Consider the following 23,388-nt stretch of genomic DNA (forward strand, 5'->3'; position numbering starts at 1 on the left):
TATTTAAATCGGATGACATTTTTTCTCTTGGGTCGAAGAACATTGGGTAATCTTTCAAAAGGTCAAGGACAACGAGCATCCAACGCTCGTGTGAATTGTACGACATCAAGACTAGTTGTCCAACTTTACAATGTCGTATCACTTTGCCAACTTCCTTGACTCGTTTGGAAAAATGAGCATCATTGTCATTGGTTGGACATGAGAACACATGCTTAGTTCTACAAATCTTTTTTTTTACTTTGCCTCAATTTTTCTTGCCTAGATTGTAAAAAACTAAGACAAACAAGTATATTGATATTAGAAATAGCATATAAAAGAAACATGTACTTCACGTAAACCGTTAAGCACGCCGTGCGTATTTTCTTGTATTGCAAAAAATCTTAAATATCTTCAAACGTCACCGGAACCGGCATCGCGGCAAGACTTTCACAAACTTTGACATTGATTATATCCACTTGTGGTAACAACACTTTGTTGGCACGTTGAGCGAGCAATCGAAACTTTGCATTGATCAACTTGTATGGAATCTTCTTATCATCATCGATGCTAAGTTCACTATAACAACCGAGCTTTGGGACTTGTTTGACAATTAGACTTTGACTCCCTTTTACTGTGTCTACTTTTATCAATCTCTGTGGCCTCGAGACAAACCCCCCTACGAAATATTCAATGGTGATAGCTTCTTTGGTGGGAACTGGCAATTGCGCTCTTTTTTAATCACACTCACTACAACACTCACTTGTACATTTCACTAGTACAAAATATAGTTTCACTAGTACAAAAGTCGCACCTGAAAGTGTCATCAGGTGCGACTTGTCGCACCTGAAAGTCATCACTATCAGGTGCGATATTTTAGGTGCGACTTCTCGCACCAAAAGTCACACCTAAATATACTTGAAAATAATATATTAAAGCGGGATATATAGTATCAGATGCGACGGGTCGCATCTGATACGTTTCCAGCGAAAGTATCAGATGCGACTAGTCGCATCTGATACTCATTCCCCGCCTAATATTTTGGCGGGTTACAGTACAATCAGATGCGACTAGTCGCATCTGATAAATTTCCCGCGAAAGTATCAGATGCGACTCGTCGCATCTGATTATTTGTAGTTTTTTTTTTTAAATGCCGATTCTAATAGAATCAGCATATAAAAAATTCTATTAGAATCAATATTTTTTTGTTAAATTAATCAAATAATTTTAATAATAATAACTATATAATATTAATTAGAATAATTATATAAATAATTTAATAGAAATTCTAATATTAAATTCATAAAATTTGATAATTTACGTTCAATAAATTTAAAAAATTACAATCTATTCCTTTTGTTTCCCTTTTTCACTCGAAGTCTTCCAATTCTTGAATGCACGGCCTCCTCTTCCGCCAGATCTTCCTCGTGTGCCTTGGCGTCCTGGTGTGCTGACGCTCGAACGATGTCGCTGAAATTCTACCGAATCTGGCGTCTGAGCATTCGGCATTGAAGCGGATGGCGGCGTCTGAACATTCGGCATTGAAGCTGATGGCGGCGTCGTCCCAGGGTGCAGCATCGCGGGGGATGTCTACATGGGAGACGGATGCTGCTGTGTGTAGGCAAAGAACTGTCGCTGGAACGCCTCCATCTGAGCTCGTTGCTCACGCCTCATCTCTTCCATTGCGACCTGTTGTGCGGCCAACGCTGCTTGTAGCTCGCTAACCACTGGATCTGGAACGCGCCTCGATGAAGAACCTGATGACGAGCTATCGTCCTGAGCCTGAGCCAAGAGATACGAGGATCTCGGGATCGAGGGACCTATCCTGACATACCAATCTCGACGTTGCCCGAGAACAGTATCGATCGCGTACTGCTCCGCCTGGTCTATGTCAAACGTTTGGCCTGACTCCGCTGCTTGTCGCTAAATATCCTCGACTTGAGTCATAATTCGCGCCTTCAAACATATGTTAAAAAAATATTAAGATTATCGAATGTTGATTATTAAGTAATTAACACAAGTAACTTACAAATGCTTGTTGCGCCCAATCTGTCGTCCAATTGTCTTGATCATCTTGATGTTTTTTCTCCCATGTGTGTTTAACGCCGAGGCCAAAGTCCCATATTCCCTACTCTGCAATTCTTATGAAAATATTAGTAATGTATTTATTGCAAAAAAAAATTACAAAATTAGAACAAACTTACATTCAAATGTCGATGAGCCAAGAAAGAAATCGACCCTTGTATGGACTTCGTTTTCTTGTTCTTTGAATTGTCCCTGTTAAGATTAGACTTTTTCTGCACATATTCAATTGCGTTATAATTCGATTTCATAGAAGATAACATAATTTTTTTTTAATTATACATTACCTTCCAATCGTCAATTGCGAACTCCTCTATCACCTTCTCCCAATTTTCTTTTTGATATCCTTTTGGGATTTCTTTCTTGGCGACATTTATTTGCCCGCAACATTTGCCTAAACATATATGCAATATACAAACACATATATATATATATATACATATATTATTACACATATATACATATATATACTGAAATAGAAAAAAAAATAAAAACACTAACCTTGCGTCGGAGATTCAGCAGGGACGGCGGAGACGGTGAGGTTCGGTGGCTGAGGCGCTGTCGGAGATGGAACAGGGACAGCGGAGATGGTGAGGTCTGGTGGCGGAGCTGGATGAAACAGTGAAAAATAGCAGTGAGAGAAAGAGAGAGCCAGAGATAGATTGAGAGAGAGATAGAGAGATAACCTGGTGGCCGGAGCAGGGACGGTGGCAGTGGTGACTGAGGATGTCGGACCTGAGGCGAGGTCCGGTGGCCAGATGAGGCGGAGGTCCGGTGGCCGGGTACAAGGCGGAGGACCAGAGACGCGCGGTAGCTTATGGTGGTCGGCGAAGGAAGAGGCCGAGAAGAGAGGGACGGAGGAGAGGGTGGTCGGACTCGGCTGTGAGACCGGAGAAGGGAAGTTAGCAGAGAGGGAGAGAGAAAAAATCTGGGTTTGAGTGGCTGGTGAAGAAATGATCGACTCGCGTATTTAAACAAACCCTAATAGTCAGGTGCGACTTAATCGCACCTGATAACTCTTCAGGTGCGACTAGTCGCACCTGATACCTCTACCGATGCGACTAGTCGCACCGGATTATAATTAAAAAAAAAATAAAAATTTCATTCGCCACGTCAGATTAATGAAATAAAAGAGGGGGAGATGAGGCCCACCTAAAAATTTAAAACTATCTGATGCGACAAAGTCGCACCTGAAAGTTTCAACATATTTTCAGGTGCGACTAATCGCATCGGATTGTCAAAATCAAAAGACAATTTGAGCGAATTTTTTCGACTTCTGATTGACTATCCGATGCGACTAGTCGCATCTAAAAGTTATTTAGATGCGACTAGTCGCATCTGATAGTCTTGCGCATCAGAAAACAAATTTTGTAGTAGTGTTTTCTTCCTCAAAAGGTAAGAAGTGAACTACGTTGCTATTCATGTAAGCTTGCCCATTCGCAACATGAATCGTGACTGCATTCCCAACATCATCAATGAGAAGAAGACATTCGATACTTTCATCCAAACTCGGTGTTACCATCGTAGTTGGATTCAATGAGCACTAAGAGTGTGTCAACAATTGGAGGATCGGTAATCAGGCGCTCTACTTCACCAACATGGAGATCCATGTCAACATCATATTTAAAAGAGTGTTTATCTAAGAAAGTCGCAAACATTATTAATAAATTAATATCAAAATATTTAGCTTTATTACTGGATTAGATAAAAATAGAACGGAAATACCTGAAGAAATCGCTTCATTAACGTGGTCTTTAACATTAGCCATTGTTGTCAATGGTGGCCACAAGAAGCGTAGTAGTGTCTATTTATGTACATTTAATGTAATATAGTCTCACGAAGACTCTTGCTTGTAAATGCTAAATCATTAATAAAAGTTGAAACGTTCATTCATTATTCCTTATCTGTTTGAAGCTTTATGATAATCTATAATCTTTAGTCCTTAAACAAACCTAACAACACATGAAGAGACAAATGTAGATTTGCATGAACAAACTCTTCATGGTTTGCTTAAAACAATATATTCACAATCTAAGGATCAAATGACTATTGATCTCAGTACGATTGTTAGGAGAATCTATGATGTCTGGTTATGGGACATTGAGAGTTGGAGACTCTATAGTTCTTCTAGGTATCTTCCGAAAGGTACTGAATTGACCAGTGCACTTCTAGAGACAAGATAAGAACAAACCATTTAACCTCTTATGTCTCGAGGTCACTATGTATGAATTGCATCATGCTTACCTCAATCCTGAAATGAGACATGCCATTTCATAGCTTACGTATTCTCATTTGAGAAAGTCAGAGTTCGGATTCACTATGTGATTCTGAACAGGACCTATTGGTGAAGTTCTAAGTTATGAAGATTTCATGAGTTACTTTGTGAAGATCTCATAGATATGGAATTCATGCAATGTATATGACCTCATGCTTTGTTCCTTGGAATGTGAATAAATGAACTGGTCAGTGTCCAAATTGAGTCTTGACTCTTTTGGATGAAACAATGTGACTTGTTAGCTCCTCGTCAATACATTGTTTCTAACTTATTCACAAGCGACAAAGGAGTTGAGGAAATAACAGCTAGAAGGGTAAAATGGTAATTTTGTAAATCCTGACTAACTGATGATATTCATGAAGGGTAAACATTATTAATATTCAGTGGATCTGCTCATCACGATTAAATTGAATTCTTGAGTAGAAATTAAATTCATTTGAACCGAGATATTCTCAGTGTCAACTCTTTAGTTGAGTCTGTTGACATTAGGCTAAACTTGGAAAAAGTTTGTGAACTTTTGAGTCCAAGTATGTTAGCTCAAGTGTTGTTCATTTGGATCCATGAGGTCATTGTCACAAATTATATCGAGTAGGATTAGTTAAACTAGAAGCTAAGTCAAAACAAGAATGAGACAAGTTTTACGAAAATTGTCTAAAGGGTATTTTTGTCTTTTTGGACATACGATGAAATGAATGTCAATAATTCTTCTTGACATTGTCATATGATGACAAATAAACCAATCGGCAATGATAAGATTTTGGGGCTTTAGGATTAATTTCATTTCATGGAATTTTACATGAAAATTCTTAATGGGCTTTTCTTATGTTGTCATGAACAAATGAAGAAAAATCTAGAAGGCCTTTCTAGACGGTCTTGCACGTCCAAAAGAGAGAAAGAGAGACCAATTTTTTGCATTGATGTATGAAGATACTTGCCAAAAGAAAAAGTGGAAATAAATTTCCTCTAGAAGGAAATTGAATTGGGCGGCAATACACAAGGCAAGGGAGAAGCATAACAAAAATGGAAACAAATCCAAGGCTTCTAGAATTCTAGCTTGGCCGTGTGACTTGAAGGGAATAAGGGCAATATTTGCTCATGAATATGTGATATTCTATAGAAGAGGAAACTACCTTGTTGAAGGTAGTTCCTCTCCTATATATAAGGCCCTCATTCTCATTGTTTATGCATTCCAAAGTTTTAGAGATTGAGAGCTTCTCTCTCTAGCTTGGCCGCCCCCTCTCCCTCTCTCTCTAGTTCTTTTTGTTTTTGTTTTGGAACCTAGGTCCACATTTCATCTAGTGTTTTAGCTCTTCGACTCTTAGACTTGTTCTTGAGTCTTTGTGTTTAAAAGTGCCCACACACTAATTCCTTCTAATCTCGAGTGATTCATGTGATAGAAACTTTCGTGGTTACTCGAGTTCCCGAAGAACGAAGGTTTGTAAACGAGTATTGCTCTTTAATAATTTTTTTTTTAAATATAAACATGTGCTTGCTCTTTGTCTAGGTTAGAAAAATCGTTTTACTTGTTTAAAAGAAAATTTTTGAATTCCGCCGCTTGCTCGAAGCGTTAAATCTTTTCTTAACTCTAGATCAATTCCAACAGCCGTTTCTTCATCATCAACAACTTTCTTGTTGATATTCTCTTCCTCGTGTTCGAAACTACTTGGACGTATGACACTAGGTAACTCGACATTAGCATCTCCGATACTCATACTATTATGTCCAATAAATGCTTTCGTGACCCAATATTTTAAGTCACTCAATTTGCGACGTAGGTTAATTACTTCGTCACTCGAGTTTGAATGAGGAGAAAAGTACTTGAGACACAAAGTGTATTTAGATTTTCCACGAACTCGATCGAGATGGTCACTAGTTCCCAAAGCTTTTTACAAGATGTTTTTTGTTTCTTGTTTCTGGTACCCATATCCCATTTTGTTGCTTGTTGAGATAACTTATGTTGTACATAAAATTATTTGTAAATAAAATTAGAAAATTAAATGCTATAATAAAATTAAAGGACTAATGATTTTTTCTCCCATTGGTTTGTCTTTTCATCCTTGTAGTTTTTCTTGCATTTCATTCGCGAGTCAACCCATAATACCTCTTTTGTAGGTCATTCACCCGTTTCGTCATACTATTATGAAGCAATTACACAACAAATTAAAAAATCATTACGAAATATGGAATCACAAAAAAGAACATATAAATCTAACCTTTTGTTGATCGAGTTTTCCATATCCATTTTGGGCGGTTCTAGATTTGTACAAATTTCTCCCTACTCGTTCTTTCCCATTTTTTGAGGATTGTTTGAACACTCGGTTTGTCTGTGCTCAACAAATTTTATCCAATATTCCATGGAGATACTTGAGAAGAATTTTAAAATGCATGCCGGTCTCTTTAAGGAAATTGGTTCATTGATCGTGTCTTTGACTAGATCATTGTATAACTCATGACGTACTAATCGTGCCGCTTCTCCCATTCTCATAAAACAATTTGCTTAACTTCAATAATAATCGTAAATCTTTCACATACTTCATTCCTAATCCGTTCTTTCATTTGTTTGTTCTCTTTTAGTCTCCAATTAAGCATTAAAATTGGAACGTCTTCTCTAGCTAACATGCCAAAATAACTCAAGAACATGTCACCCTCATTACCAATTGGTTGCATTTTCTCATCAAATTCGACCTTTATTTTTTTACCAAAAGTTTTAACCTTATTCACCCTACTCATAAGAGTGTTTCTTCTCTTTTCGACATCTTTGGGATCTAGTAATCTTCTACTTTTTTTTTTTCGTTTACCACTATCGTTAGTACTAGTAGACATTAGATCTAAGAAAAAACACAAACTCAATTCCAAACTCAATTTTCAACAAAAATTCAATCTCAACTCTAAAAAAAACTTTGAAATTTAAACTCAAATCCAATCAAGAATACAATATCAAATCTAACCTTAATCTCAACACAATTTCATTCTAAATTCAATACAATATTATTGTCGCACGAAAATGAACAACGATTTAAAGCTTCGGACGGTTCAACCCAAGGCCGGAATAAGTGGCCACACCCGAGCCAAGGTTGTGAACTCGAAACTCTCGAGTTGAGGTTCCTCAAGTCGGAGGTGTTCTCTTAAGGAGACAAGGGGGTGAAAGGGGGGGGGGGTGTAACTGTGCTTCTTGTGAGCTGCAATTTAGAACGTAGTTCAAGGCGTGTGTATACCCTGTATGAGGCGCGGTGCCTGGAGGGTGTGCTCCACAAAGGAGACGGAGCGCGGAAGAGTCCTCGATGACGTCTCGGGACTCTAGGATCGAGTGATTCGAGAGACAATGTGTGTCTCATCTCATTGGAGACGTAGGGAATTTTCAGTGGAAATTCCCGGCCGCAGCTTGTGCATTGGAGACGTTGGGGATTTTTCAGAAGAAAACCCTGGGCGCAGCTTCTGCGCCAGATTGAGCGCTCAATCAGAAGAAATTGTCACAAAGTCTCTTGCAGAGTTTCAGAACTCTAAGAGCGAGTAATCTTGAAGATGAATAATGTGTCTCTCACAATGAGATGGGGTATTAATAGTGGATGTGGAGGCCTAGGAGGGTCTTTCGACACACCTTGGGGAGGGCGCCATAGATTTTGAGCGTGCGAGGCGGTTTTGGGGCGCGCACCCAGCACGCGGGAGCACTGCGGGGGCGGGCGGCGCGGCCGCGCCAGGTGGATGGCGTGTTGCGCCATGTCTTCAGCGCGCCAAGCCCGCGCTTCCTTTGAGTGCAGGGGGGCTTCTAGGGGTGCAGGGTGCAGGAGCAGGCCGCGCGTACGCATGTCAGGCGCGGGGCACGGGAGCAGGCCGCGCGCGTCTTCGGCGCTTATGGCACTGGGCGCGCAATCTATGTTGTGCATGGTTGCGACGCAGCGAGTGCGGGCTCGCCTTGGGGCCATTTGAAGTGGGCCGTGATGGGCTTTTTTGTGGTCTAGCCCGTCCGGCCTTTGAATTCGGAATTCGGTGCAAGTCGCGTGGAATTTAGTGTTTCGGGTTTTCCAAGAACGACTGACAATATCATGTACTAGATATCTCGCCGCAGCAAGGACACTATATCGATGTGGAGAGAACGTTTTTTGGTTGTCTCGCTGCGGCGAGTTTGTAATTATTTACCATATACCAGTTTGTGACACAAAAAATGTCCGTTTTTACATGTAACTTACAAATTACCACTCAAACAATAATATACACGATCTCAAACATTATAACATAACATAAATAAAAAAAAATATCAAAAAAATATAGTTTCAAACACTCTCATAACATAAACAAGAAAAATACATAAACATAAAAAAAAAGTCACAAACGAACAAGTCTTCAACTTACAAATTGAAAAAACTCATGAAACCTAACAAAGGTGATTCAAGTCTTGCAAATTATAAACTTCATTCATAGTTTGCGCCATCGTCATTCACATACGGTTGTGGTGCCGGATATTGAGGAGCTGCCGTATGCGGTGACCATTGCTGTGGTTGGTACAGATAATCGTAGTATCGAGGATATGGGATGAACCGCACCTGATTATCTTGGTTGATGTATCATTGAGTGTAGAGTTCATTCATTTGGTCAATGTGAGAGGTGTCGTATTCCGTTTTTGGTGCATGTATTGTTGTGTGTACCTCGTGAGCAATGTAGTCGACAGTGGCGGGTTTGATCACCGAAAGTGTTTGTAAACACAATACGGGCACGTTGAGTGGTGGTTCCTTTTCCTCCTCTTTTTTCTCTTCTAGCTCTTTATCTTTTGTCCCTTGATGGTCGAATCCTGAATAGGCAGTTGAATCTTCTTTACTGTGTCCAATTTTGCACGTCCTACCCCAGCCTTTGAATAAACGCCGTTGATGATTGGCATATATGGAAAACCGCATCATTCATTACTATAGTTGATCATCTTCATCCAATTATAGATTAATCGGCCATGATCCTCATCGGGTCTGGTGAAAGTGCTTGACCGGAAAGAGACGAGCACAAATAAAGTAAATCCAATTTTTGACTAACCTGGTGAGTTGATCACGCTTTAGTACCCTCTTTCCTTTGTCGGTGACCTAAGTCTCCTGAAATCGTCATCACCCTTATCATCTCCTCGTGGTTTAAATTTCTTAATTAATTCTGATAAATGTCATTGTCGTAATTCACATATGGGGTCTCAAGCAATTTGTTGATGGATCCAACGCTGAAGTCGACATCTCTACCCCGGATCGTCAAAATATCTCCCTCGCTATCCGGTAAGTTTGTGTACAACTCGTACACGAAGTTAAAGTTTTCTTTGTACTCAAGAGAAGCACAAAACTTCTGCCAAGAATGGCCTTCGATAGTGATGTGGATTTGCCCTCCTATGTCGGTGTTTCTGCTTACTTTCGATCCCCGCTTTGGGATCGGACTACGTAATGTGAGAATTTCATAGTGTACCTTAGTGACCTTGCTACTAAAGATCTGGTCATTATAATGCACATCGGGTTCCTGTAGACAAGCATGCTTGAATTGACTTTTGGTAGGACCTCTGGAAGAGTCGGGTTTGTCAGATGCGGCACCTGCATGAGTTTTTGTTTGACCAATGTCTCACCTAATTGAACAAAATCAGAAATAATTCGATCTCAATTTCATAACAAACTATCATTTATTTTAAATTCTAATTCAATCAAAAATAAAAACTCTCCAACCTATTCAAAACACAATTCTAACATATTCAAACTCACATGTTTAACAAATACAAACCCACAAGTCTAAAATTATCAACAAAATTGATTTCACAAACTAGTGAGCTACTCTCACTAGAGACAACATTATCGTAGATTTCTTCTTCTTTTCAATTTTGAAAATCAACTCTATCTCTAAGAAAATGATCCAACCAACATCACCTATCCAACTACATCATGTCCCTCTACAAGTCTAGCTACTCATAATGGAAATCAAACAAAGCAAGATAACTAGAATCTAAAGTAAAAGAGCTAGAAAGTAAAGTGACATGGTATTCAAACAAAACTCAAAATTTAAACAATTCAATCATCTCAAATCAGGTTCAACTTCAACAGTAATCAAATACACAATAAAAACTAGATCAAAGTATGGAATAACAAAGAAACAAATCCAAAACTATAATCCAAAACTCCAAAAGATCAAAATCAAGTAGAAACTTAGAAAACGAGAAAAGATTGTTCAACAAACTAGAAAATAAGGAAAGGAGAACATAAAGGATAACAAAGAATGAGGTTGATGATGATGAAGGGGATGTCACTTCCTTCTTCTTCTTCATCGTCACTCCAAAAATGAGTTTGTATATTTACGCCTTTGAGTGTTGTGTAATGCAAGAGTTGATGATGTATTTATACCAGATTAGGAATTTATGGTATCCAAAGAGATATTTTCAAAGCATTCTGGGCCTTTGAACCCTTGGAGGAGATTCAAGGGCCAAGGTTAGCTCTTAAATGAGCTCTCTAAAAAACTGATTATGTCACTTTGCGCGTCCTGCACGGGCTTTGGTGCGCCGCGTGACCCGTTCTTCGCGGCGCGTAGGGATAAGCGCGCATCCATCGCGCTAGGACCAACCAACATGATGTCCCTCTACAAGTCTAGCTACTCATAATGGAAATCAAATAAAGCAAGATAACAACAATCAAAAGTAAAAGAGCTAGAAATTAAAGAGACATGGTATTCAAACAAAACTCAAAATATAACCAATTCAATAATCTCAAATTAAGTTCAACTTCAACAGTAATCAAATCCACAATAAAAACTAGATCAAAGTATGGAATAACAAGGAAACAAACTCAAAAGTATAATCCAAAATTCAAAAATATCAAAATCAAGTAGAAATGTATAAAATAAGAAATGATTATTCAACAAACAAACAAGAAAATAAGGAAAGGAGAAGGTAAAGAGATAACAAAGAGTGACGTTGATAATGATGATGAAGGGAATGTCACTTCTTCTTCTTCTTCTTCTTCTTCTTCTTCTTCTTCTTCTTCTTCTTCTTCTTCTTCTTCTTCTTCTTCTTCTTCTTCTTCTTCGTTCTAAGAGCTCCAATGGCTCTTTCCTCTCCAAAAAAGAGTTCTAGAGTTACACCTTTGAGTGTTGTGTAATGTAATAGATGATGATGTATTTAGACCAGATTATGACTTTATGGCATCCATGGAGATATTTTTGGAGCATTCTGGGCCTTGGATGAGATTCAGGGGTCAAGATTAGCTATAAAATGAGCTCTCTTAAAAACAGGTTACGTCACCTTGCGCATTGGGCATGGGCTTTGGTGTGTCGCACGACCGTTTTGCGCAACGCGTGGGGTCAACGCTTCCATCGCACTAAGAAACTTTTAGTGCTACTTGGGTGATGCTCGCGCCTCGCGCTGCTGGTCAAGTGCGTCACACTCCCCTAATGTCTACCAGCGCTTCGCGCTCTAAAGTGGAGCGAAGAGCGAGACTAGGTTGACTTCTTCTCCAGCTTTGACTTTGGCATTTAAGGGTCGTTTCTTGTGCATTTAAGCTCCAGAGCTGCTTGGTTTCACACTATGATCTTCTTTTGCTCTCTTGAATCTGTAAATCACTAAAAACTATAGAAAACTATCAAATAACCCAAGAAGAAGCATTGACTCTCGTACAAAAGAGTAGAGCTAAGTCTGAATGAATCACAGTTATCAGATACCTCCAAACTTGAACCATTGCTTGTCCTCAGTAACAAAACAACTATACATAGCAAACTAGCGAAGGCAGGCATGAAAACAAAGAAGTTACACTAAACTAAGAAAGAAGTTATATTGATAAAGAAGTTACACTAAACTAGGTGAAACCAACTAGAAACTTAGAGTGTTTGAAAATGCTAATGACTTTGGTCTTGCATGAACGTCTCACGCAGACAAAATCAACTCCAAGAGCAAGAACGACCACAATTAAAGCTTAATATATAGAAATGATTGACTAATTCTCATGTGGATTTACCTTGTTTGAAAATCCCCGTGTAATAGGTTGCTTCGAGCCCAAGTCAAGTGTGTTAGAGAGCTTCCCACCTTTTCTTGGTATGCAATCTTGAAAAGACGTCTTCAATAATCAACTCGGAGCACCATAATGCTTTTCACCACTCTCTCTCCACTTGATTTAGGCTAGGCAATGAAAGTCCAAAGCTCTTTATCGGCTTGTAATGTTAGGGTAGGGCCCAATGGTAGGATATAGAATTCTAAGTGACTAAAACGTTATCTTAGCGACTCAACTCACCAAACAAGAAATCACTCTCACTTTTCTTGTAGAAATTTCATTCTCTTGTTTCAAGCACAAAGATTCACCTTGCCCTAAACTTATACTTTTCTCATTCTTTGTCTAGACTGTTTTTACATATCGAACAAGAAACAATCATCGCCCCACGAGTAAACAAAAAATAAAAACTAAATTATACAAATTTTTCAAGAACAAGGCATGATTGTGCCTTTTATTTCTTTTTTTTTTCATTCTTTTTTCTTCTTTTTCTCTTTTATTTTTCTTCTTTTTCATAGGCAATAGAAATAAAAGTAAAAAGAAGAAGTTCTCAAGGTATCTACAAATGCCGACGCGGCGAAAGTATTAACAGTTTAGTAAAACACACAATCCACAAAATATTGAAAAGACTCATGAGTTGCTAAAGAACGGGTTCTTTGTGAGATTTTTACTTTCATGGGCTAAGGCTTTTTGTAACTAAGTAACAAGAGTATGGACTAGCGTTTGGCTCTTTGTGAAAGGGTTCTAGTGAAAGTAGATTGGATCGACTTTTTGTCTTGAGTGGTTAATCATAATGCTTTTCTCATCCTAACATTCCTCACCTATAATCATTTTTCCTCGAAGAGGACTCAAGTGGTTCTAGTGTTCCTGAGGGATGGTTTCTAGTAACTAAGTTTTTCGGTCCCCTAAACACACGAAAAGGCTCAAAATGTGCAAAATGTGATAAATTCATAGGGTCAAACTAAACAAAGCTAAGCGACCATAGAGTTTCAATCAAGCACAAGACTTGAAGTGCAAATAAATATACATTGCTATTACTCCTAAGCCTCAAGGCTCTATGGGTCATCAATGCTCACAAACCACAAGAAAATCCAAGCATTCACAAAACCAAATCACTCAAAATTAAGAAAGAAAAAATTACGAAAATAAACTAAACCTCCACAATTGTTCATAAGAAGTTAGTGCTACAAATTAAGCGAATTAAGAAAAGAAAATATTAAACAATCATCCAAATCAAAAGTAAGACAATATCTACAAAAATTAAAAAGAAGCTACAAAGGAAAAAAAAAGTTACAAAGACAAATAAAGAAGCTACAATTATCCAATTTACGATACAAATTCAAAAAAGTTATCACATATTAATAGTTGAAAAGAGAGGTCAAAGAAAGATGAGAGATATGAGGGATACCAACTTGCCCCTCCGCATCCCCCCCCCCCCCCCCCCCCCCCCCCCCGAGCTTGAATCCTATATTGTCCGCAATGTAGACTTTAGAAAAACGGGGATGGCGCAACTCGCAGGGATGGGATTTCAAGCAACAGTCAAATTGGATGCATAATTCCAAATGGCGTGTCACACAATATCCTTGGCACATCGTACTGTCAGGCTAGGATCGGAGATGAGTTTTGCACCTCACGTGTCGCACCGGTGCACACTTTTTCACGAAATCCCTTGTTGTCCTTCTTCCTTTCATTTTTCATCTAAATAAAAAATTACACCAACCAACACACTAAAAAGAAAGAAGTAAAGGTGAACAAAACTAATGAAATGACAAAAAAAAAGAACTGAAAGAAAGTTTGGGTTGCCTCCCAAAAGCTCTTTAGTTAACGTCGAGAACTTGACAGGGTACCTTTTCAATGATTTTTTGTGTGACGAGCACCCTCGCCACTTCCATTCCTTGTTTCCTTGAATGGTGGACACCACATTCCTCCCCAAGGATCCCAAGGTTGCTCTAAAGATATGTTGTTGATGATGTCTTTTGCCATGTGGCGGCTTATGGTACTTCCACCTCTTCCTGTTTTGACTTTGAATAATGGTGACCAAGTTCCTCACCATGGTGCGCAAGACTTCTCCGAGGAGGGGTAGTTGATGTTGATTTTTTCTATGCGACAGGTAGCTTCGCCGCCACCTCCTCTTTCTTCTTCGCGAAACCTCGTCAATTTCCGACCTTGCCCCGATGGGACCGAGGGCTTAGGCTTTCCCCGTAGTGTTTCGAAGTGGGTTTGATCGTGTCGGGGAAGCTTAAAGATCTTCGGCTTGTGTGGTGATTGTTGGAGATAAGTAGCAGAGGCATCATCTTTGGTGAAGAGGAGAAATATGTCATCTTTTGGCTCTTTCTTCTCCAGTGAGTCGTATACGAGGAAGGTGATTTCCTCATTTTGGACTTGAAACTTCAACTCGCCTTTGGGTACATCTATCAAAGCACCCCCGACAGCCAAGAACGATCATCCCAAGATTATTGGAAAGTCCAGATTTTCTTCCATGCCAAGTATGATAAAATCAGTGGGGATCTTGAACATGCCCATCATGACTTAGACGTCCTCGAGGATACCACGTGCATATTTCACTGTTTGGTCCACCAACCATAGCATCACCTTCGTTGGCTTCAAGCCACCTACGCCGAGCCTTGCAACCATTGAGGATGGTATCAAATTGATACCCGATCTTAATTCGCAACGAGCCTTGTCAAACTCTACTTCTCCAATCGAGCAATATATTGCGAAGCACCCCGAATGTTTCAACTTGTGGGGTATTGTAGAAGAGAACTACACTCTTTTTACAGGGCGATGGTTCGTAGTGGGGCAGATGAAATGCGAGGTGAGGGATCACCAATCTTTAACTTGTTTACATCTGGTTGCGGATTGTTGACTATCAACCCGGTGTGTAGGGTGATGGAGTTTCAATGACTCTTTGAGTTGACCTCGATGTGGTTCGGAAGACTTGCTTTTGGGCTCGTGGTTAAGGCGCTTACGATTTGTTCAACTCCAAATTTGAGACGTCGCATTAATGCCAAGTTTCTTTGTAGGAGTGTCGCTTGCCTCTTGATGGTAGCTTGAGTTGAGGTCACAAATTCCACGTGTTGAGCTCCCATGCAAGCCAAAATCTACTCAAGTTTTGGTCTCATATTTTGAGGAAGAGGAATATTGTTGAAGTGGTTGTTGTCGTGGTGTTGATGATAATATTGTTGTTGGGGTGGAGGCAGGTAGTTTATTGTTGGTGAGATGGTGGATGAGTCGGTTGTATCACCAAGTGGTTTTGGGGATTCTTCCACGAGAAGTTTGGGTGGTTGTTCCACTCCTCCATGTAGTCGCACTCTGAGGCTTGGTATATTGGACAACTATAATTCATCGGAAGTGGCCTCAAGCCAAGAGAGTCATACTTCATAAGCATATTAGTAACAAAAAAAATCCAAAAACAAATTTAAGCTAATTAATTCAATCGAACTAGTCTAGTCTCCGAAAACGGCGCCAAAAACTTGAACGGAATATTTCTCGCTACACTTTTGCAAGTGCATGAATCACCAATTAATATATGTGCTAAGCAGGGTTCGATCCGTAGGACTACAAGAATCTTTCACTTCTTTTTTACTTCGAATTCTGTGAAATAAAATAGTGGACGATCTGGGTATTTTGATGTTTGTGATGTAAATAAAACAAGAGATTATACTCAAATGATTCAAGCAAATGAGGTAAAAACAAGGGACATGACTTCGTTGGTTCAAGGATGTGGTTGGATATTGGGTTCACATTTAGGTTGAAAAAGAACGAGAAACTCAATCTCACCCCGCAAAATTATCCACTAATCTCTCTCGTGTCTTTAAAGACCTAATTGGGTGACGAACTTACACCTCTAGGTTTGGGTCCTATTAAAATACGCAACTACATTACACCTAGGGTTCAAACGACTACACCTATCCTTTAGTTTTTCTATAGAGCTAGGTAGATTTGTGACGAGAGGGATAGAGCTCGCGTGTTTATTACCTCTCGATTTCAAAACTCGCCTAAGGATTCACTAGCTAGTTAGCTACTCTACCTTGAGATAACACACAACTCGTTCCAATAGATTTTTTCCTTGTTTTCCCTCTTGAAAATCAACTATATTTCTAAGAAAATGAGCAAACCAACATCACCTATCCAACTACATCATGTCCCTCTACAAGTCTAGCTACTCATAATGGAAATCAAACAAAGCAAGATAACAGTAATCAAAAGTAAAAGAACTAGAAAGTTAAACAATTCAATCATCTCAAATCAGGTTCGACTTCAACAGTAATCAAATACAAAATAAAAACTAGATCAAAGTATGGAATAACAAAGAAACAAACTCAAAACAATAATAAAAAACTCCAATATATCAAAATCAAGTAAAAACTTAGAAAACAAGAAAAGATTGTTCAACAAACAAGAAAATAAAGAAATGAGAATGTAAAGGGATAACAAAGAATGAGGTTGATGATGATGAAGGGGATCTCACTTCCTTCTTCTTCTTCTTCTTCTTCTTCTTCTTCTTCTTCACTCCAAAATGAGTTTGTAGATTTACGCCTTTGAGTGTCATGTAATGTAAGAGATGATAATGTATGTATACAGATTAGGAATTTATGGCATCCAAGAAGATATTTTCGAAGCATTCTGGGCCCTTTAACCCTTGGATGAGATTCAAGGGCCAATATTAACTCTTAAATGAGCTCTCTAAAAAGCTAATTATGTCACTTTGTGCGTCGTGCAAGGGCTTTGGCGCATCGCGCGACCCATTCTGCGTGGCGCGTGGGGATAAGCGCATCCATCGCGCTAGGACAAGGAACTTTTGGTACTACTCGGATGATGCCCGCATCTCACGTTGTTGGTCAGGTGCGTCGTACTCCTCTGAAGTCTACCAGCGCGTCGCTTTCTGAAGCTGTGTGACACGCGAGACTAGGTTTACTTCTACTCTAGCTTTGACTTTGGCTTTCGTGGTCGTTTCTTATGCACGAAATCGTAGCCAAAGTAGAATGACTACAAATTTCTGTCGTAGTTGCTAAGCCTTTTTCTTGTAGTAATTTTAGCTCCACTTCTGCTTATTTTTGCACCATAATCCTATTTTGCTCTCTTGCACCTGAAAATCACTAAAAACTACCAAAAAAAAAACTATCAAATAACTCAAGAATAATCACTGTTTCTTGTATAAAAGGGTCGAGATAAGTGTGAATGAATCGTACTTATCAAATTATAAGGCAAACATAGATTTTGTTATCTTTGGGACCATAGAATATGTAACATTTCGTTACCTTAGAATATCTAATGAACATATACAATTCTGAGTGACTACACACTCGCATTGTCAGATATGGCCTGGACAAAAATTTATTGTTTGACTACAACAATATAATCGAGCATCTTGAAAAAAAAAATTGCATCTTTAACATTTATTGCTGCATCGATAGAATACTATAGCCCCATCCCAAAACGGATCATCGAAAAGAAAGTTGGTGATTCCTCTTTGTTTAATGCCTGACACTATTGCTACTCCGGTTCGGGCCCATGTATGCTTCACTTCATCCACCATCTTTAGTGTTGTCTCCACTTCTTTGTCCGAACACCATATTCGTATCTCGTGCACGGAGGACAAATTTAATCCTCAACCAAAATTATAATGGATCTCATCGTACCAATAAATGAAGGACGCATTACCATGTTAGATGAAATTATATTTTCATAAATGAACCATGTCATGTTGAGGGCCAGTCTATTTCGATACTCTTTTGTCGTTGCATGAGGGATTTCTTGAGCTTAATTTTGATCATCCTCGGGTTTCACAAATCGCCCATTGGTCCTCGTACAATGCAATCAAAAGACAAATGCAAACTACAAAAATACAAACCTTGTCGTCATTAGAAACCTTGTCGCATGGTTTGACATTAACATGTGTTCCCGCAAGATGATCATTCGCTTGTTTAATGCTCTGTGTGATGATCTTTCCCAATAATTACACTTGAAGTAATTGTGACTTCTTATCTCGAGTTTGCATCATTCGAAATCGGAATCTACATACAATGCTTCCAAGCAATGTCGTCTTTTTTACAACCTTATTTATGACCCGTCATTATCCTAAAAAATATCAAAGCCTAATAGACAATCAGATTAACAAATAAAAAAATTGGAAATACTCAAACAAAACATCACGGATTCAGCATATTGCAATATCAGAAAAACTAAAAGAGAAATTACCCCATTTGCCACCAATTTTATAACATTTTCCCACTTTCCACCAAAATACTAATTTGACCCAAAATGCCACCGAGATGTCAACATTGTTGACATCTCATAGTGAAAGGCAAAAATAGATGTCAACATTGTTGACATAGATGGTGGCATTTTGGGAAAAATTAGTCTTTTGGTGGAAAGTGAGAAAATGTTATGAAATTGGTGGCAAATGGGGCAATTTCTCAAACTAAAAAGGAATATATCACACAATAATAATTAAAAACACAGAAATGTATAAACAATAGATCATATATATAAAAAAAACATCCCAAATTCTCGAGCCACTAAAGGACAGAAGAAGGAAGAACGATGTTCATAGAAGAAGTAAAAAATACATGTTATGTTCGATAGATACTGCTCCTCGGAGAGGGAGTTCACAATCAAGCTACTGAAGCGAAAAAGAATGAAAACGCGAAGAAGACTAAGAACTGCGGAAGAGAAGAGCCAATAAAGAAAGAAGAAGCTATTTTTGTCGGGTCATTGTTGAAGTTAAGGTTGTCTAAAGTGCCCAAAAGCACTTAATCATACCTTTTTATTTAATTCAGAAATGCCTCCGGTTAGGCTAGTTTTGAAACGAGTTTTATAAGGCATACGCCTCAATGCCAAAAGGTGCAAAGTAAAAAAAAACCAGCGAAGTCTTAACGTCTTGCTCGGCCTCTTTTAAATATAATTATATATATAATTTTTTTTACCACAAACTTCTTTGTATTTTGCTCCTGCTAATATTCTCATATTTATATAATTTAACATTATTCCATTTGAATATTAATTTATTATTAATTTTATAATGACTCATAAAAACTTATCACATACACGGAGGACCCTAGTTTTCAATAATCTAAAATCTTATTAAAAAAAAACAAAATCATTAACTTTAGTTCTTGACTTTAAGCTACAAAAATAAAAACGTTAACAATAGGCTCTAGTCGTCCCATAATAATGTTGAGATATAATAAACTAAGCAATCTAAAATATATAGTATAACAAGTCCTATCCTATTTGTGATACCTATATAATAGGCTATATTGATGTGACTAGTGGCTTATACAAGCTCAACCTGATCTAATAAGTGATAATTCTGATTATTTCCCATTGAAGAATCTGATTTATGGCTCTTAAGGAAAATGCAACAAGAAATTGTGTCGATCACAACAACGACGAAATATAAATATGCAATCAACATTCCTTCCAAAGCCATCCACACAATATTATCGTGATGATAATAATTACCTCTCACAAACCTTGAATAGAACAAGGCCTTAAGAAGCAAGGTCAAGATATGTAGGCAAAGCCAAAAGCATTGGGGTTGAATTATTGCTTCCTCGTCTCAATGTGTAAGCTTTGCGCATGGCTTCATGAGCATTGAGGCTCTCTAATTCCACCATGACCGTTGATAAGTTGCATAGAACCACCACGTTTGTGACGGCCGCGTAAAAGACGAACCCTAATATAGTTTCAATCATGGTTTTGCCGAAGAATTCGAAGCTGAATAAAGCTTCTACGAAATCATAGGCTCTTGATATAAGGATTGATGAAGCCATGTTTGTGGATATGGTAAAAGCCATGTTGTAGAGTTGGGTTATTAGGAGAGGCTTGTGATAAAGGGATAAGCAAGAGAAGAGAGTGATTGTTCTTGAGTTTTTGTGGTTTTCTTTTAAGGATTGGATTACACAAGCTTTGGAAATGAGAAGAGATGACAAGTAAAAGGAAAAGGGCACCACTATGAAGAAGGTTTGACTTGTGAAATAGGTCTCGTTGATCATGAAGAGATTGGATTTTGTCGATGAGAAGGCAAGTCCTAGTAGTGATGTTTGAGAAGAGCCCAAAATGGTTTGTGAGACAAGAACCGAGGCAGAGAATGGAAGCATGAGAAGAGTTGGGGTTGTGGTGAAGTACTCAAAGTGGCTTAGAAAAGTAGAGATTGATTTCCTCATAATCTTCCATGTTCTCTCCATTAGAACATATGGGGCTTCTTCAACCATATTTGCTGAATGGTATGACATACTTTGAAAGGATGCGAGACAAATAATATTGATGTTTTTCAATGAATTGGGTGTACATATTTTTCAACGACCAATTAAATAACCCTACAAAATTCCAAGATGGATATATATACTATTCTTTCTATCTAGTAGCCAAAATTGACCAATTTGGTGTCATTTTGGTGAAATTTGAATTCTAATTTTTGGGTGTGGCTCTCTATAGGATAGTGATGATGCTAACAAAGTAGATAAATATCTAACGTTACGCCTCTCTCATTGCTTAAGTCGTGTATGTGTTAATATAACACTTGAGTGGGTGATACGTGGTTTTCCAGAAGAGAGATGCTATTCATCACGACTCCAACTTTTGAACGATCCATTGAGCATCTGACAACTGGACGAATTTTAAATAATTTTTTGTGTTTATCACTTTTTGGGGGTGAGTCGTGTCAGTCGTCCTCGTGACCAAAATCATTTCCGTTTCCAGAAACGTCATATATTAATTGAGATTCAAACTTATCTTGTTTAAGGGCACACAAAGCTTCAAAGTATAACTATCAACTATATCAAAGTATATAACTATCAACTGTTTGATGCTGTCACAATCAGCTAAATAAATATATTTAAGAGCAGAGAAGTTCTCTTTTTTGCGAATTCCTTACTGAATTGTCGTTTCTGCTATTCCAAGCTGTGTGAAATATCGTTTCTATGAATTCCTCACTAAATTGTCGTTTATCCTATTCCAAGCCGCCCGTAGAAAAAATGGCATATATTGAAACCAGTCGCTGAAACTTCTTTGATCAGTCGTGTTGGAACTACCTTTGTATCTGAACCTTCCGTCCAAAACAAACAAGATCGTCGCTGTTCAATAGCTTATTCGGTCCCCGAGGAATAAAAAAGGAAGAAAAAAAAATCAAATTCTTAATCTCTCGTTTGATTTCGCGAAGAAAGGTGAGTTCTTTCCTAATTTCTTTCTGAAATCAAAGTTTCTGAAATTGATTGCTAGCATATTGTTCTAATCGTAATTCAGAATATTCATATCAAAGTTGTTTGTTTTGTTTTTGGTTTTGCGTTATCTTTCCTCTTAAGATTAGGGTTTCCTCTTAAATCGTAGAGATTAACTATAGTTTACGAATCAAGAGAGCCACAGATTCGTCGTCATTTAACCAAAATTCATAGTCATGCGGTTTTGTGGGAGCTCTTCAATCCACTGCTGTTTGGCTTTCAATTTACTATCACTAGTTGTTCAATTCCAATTTTCTGTGAAAAGTCATTAGGTGATTGCAACTTTTATCCTCATTTTGGTTCTGAAGTCTGTTTTGCTTTGAAGAACTCGTTGGCCATTTCTTAGATCCATACAGCCAGACATGGCTTCAGTGACGAAGCGCAATGTTCGGTACAGCCATCTTTCTACAGACGCGGACGAGGACAATGGTCGAAAAGGAAGCACAAGTCAACATGATCCTCGGTTTGACTATGCTCCGAGATCGCTTGACAGAGTCCCGTGGAAGTCAATCGCTCTCGCTCTTTTCCTGTTGTTCCTCGGGTCGACCCTGCTCTTCGTTTCGTACTTCTTATTCACAGGTCACATGGGCGGAGAGAGATCGCAAGCTTATGGCCTCTTAGCCCTCGGTTTCATGGCTTTTCTTCCTGGTATATCCCACTTTTTTTTTCACTTCTAATACTTTGTTTGATTGTCCTCGAATCACATCCCTTAATAAGGTCTGAATCTTATAGTAGTTTGATACTCTAGGTAGTGAATTGAAGAAATTAGCCCTTTCCTCTGAATGTCAAACCTTGGAATAAATAACCACTGGTGCGATAATCGATGACAAACAGAGTGAGTCATGAGGTTCATGAGATTAGGTTTTTGCTTAGGATAAATTTTAGTAGAAAATATAAAGTGAAGGTGATTTCACGTCATCATAGTGTTATGGAGCTAAGTAAACAGGTGTGCTCTAAAAACCATTGATTCTGTTGTCACGACATAATATATACACCTGATTATCCTGTATTTCCTACCATTTTATCAATGGAATATTTTAAGCTTATCAAAATACTTAGAAATCATACATACTTTTGAGTTGCGTTGTACTTAACAATTGTTCAAGGTTCCGTAAACCACGTGATTGTTCTCTCTCTCTCTCTCTCTCTCTCTCTCTCTCCAATGTTCCATTAACCACGAGATTGCTCTCTCTCTCTCTCTCTCTCTCTCTCTCTCTCTCTCTCTCTCTCCTAATTATGAGTTCTTAGACGTTCCTCTTTTGTGGTGGTGCAGGGTTCTACGAGACACGGGTTGCTTATTATGCGTGGAGAGGCGCTCAAGGATATCGCTTTGCCTCGATCCCTGCATATTAACATCGCTTTATTATCTTTTTATCAGTGTATAAAAGTGTGAACGAAACATTGTTTTTTTTGTCAGTGTCGGTCCGTATTTGGTTGTAAAATCGTCACTTTAGAGTTTATTACATACCTTAACCTTTCAGGATTCTCATCCAGGGTCATTTTTTTCACTCATGAGAATTTTGTTTTTGAGGCTTTTTAATTTTTAATTTTTAATTTTTTCCTTTCTAATTTAAAATATATTTGGTGATAACTCAACCTCAAATGACCCGAAAGCGAGAATATGACATCGAACACCAGTTGAACCGGTCTGCGAAAGTGGTATATATATGGCCAAAATTAGTCTTGTCATTGATTGATTTAGTCTATCAAGTTTGAGCTAAAGAGCTCTTTTCTCAAATTCTAATGTGACTAAATGTGTATATTATATGCATACAAGTAAAATGTCCTCTTTTGGCATTAGTAACGTTGTTTAAGCAATTTATAAATTCTAATTGTAATTGATATTATA

At 38.3% G+C, this 23,388-nt stretch overlaps 2 protein-coding genes across 4 annotated transcripts; one reads left to right on the forward strand and one right to left on the reverse strand.

The window, feature by feature from the left end:
- Positions 1-19,380: 19,380 nt before the first annotated feature.
- Positions 19,381-20,507, reverse strand: LOC149407805 (uncharacterized). Its single transcript, XM_089622155.1, has 3 exons — positions 20,291-20,507; positions 19,935-19,996; positions 19,381-19,810 (listed from the first exon to the last, which is right to left on the reverse strand). Exons 1-3 carry the CDS (start codon positions 20,505-20,507, stop codon positions 19,595-19,597), a joined length of 495 nt encoding a protein of 164 aa, XP_089478281.1. The 3' UTR covers positions 19,381-19,594.
- A 733-nt stretch (positions 20,508-21,240) lies between these two features.
- Positions 21,241-23,051, forward strand: LOC149407806 (transmembrane protein (DUF872)). Of its 3 annotated transcripts, none has more exons than XM_089615524.1 (3): positions 21,241-21,485; positions 21,886-22,187; positions 22,813-23,051. In XM_089615524.1, the coding sequence occupies exons 2-3, from the start codon at positions 21,902-21,904 to the stop codon at positions 22,890-22,892; spliced, it is 366 nt and encodes a 121-aa protein (XP_089471650.1). In that variant the 5' UTR covers positions 21,241-21,485; positions 21,886-21,901; the 3' UTR covers positions 22,893-23,051. The 3 variants fall into 3 exon arrangements, with proteins under 3 accessions (XP_089471650.1, XP_089471645.1, XP_089471639.1); XM_089615519.1 differs by having other exon boundaries at positions 21,242-21,485; positions 21,848-22,187; XM_089615513.1 differs by having other exon boundaries at positions 21,253-21,485; positions 21,865-22,187.
- Positions 23,052-23,388: the final 337 nt, after the last annotated feature.

Source organism: Urtica dioica, chromosome 1, assembly GCF_054948205.1.
Source record: "Urtica dioica subsp. dioica isolate 48M chromosome 1, U.dioica_male_clone48M_v1_H2, whole genome shotgun sequence".
Taxonomy (NCBI): Eukaryota; Viridiplantae; Streptophyta; class Magnoliopsida; order Rosales; family Urticaceae; genus Urtica; species Urtica dioica.

Bases quoted from the DNA above. Each gene is read 5' to 3' on its own strand.
- LOC149407806 (XM_089615524.1), top strand. From the start codon at position 21,902: ATGGCTTCAGTGACGAAGCGCAATGTTCGGTACAGCCATCTTTCTACA. The intron at 22,188-22,812 runs GTATATCCCACT...GTGGTGGTGCAG, and splicing joins TTTCATGGCTTTTCTTCCTG to GGTTCTACGAGACACGGGTT.
- LOC149407805 (XM_089622155.1), bottom strand. From the start codon at position 20,507: ATGGAGAGAACATGGAAGATTATGAGGAAATCAATCTCTACTTTTCTA. The intron at 19,997-20,290 runs GTCAAACCTTCT...AAACTATATTAG, and splicing joins CAACGAGACCTATTTCACAA to GGTTCGTCTTTTACGCGGCC. The intron at 19,811-19,934 runs GTGGAATTAGAG...TTGCTTCTTAAG, and splicing joins GCAACTTATCAACGGTCATG to GCCTTGTTCTATTCAAGGTT.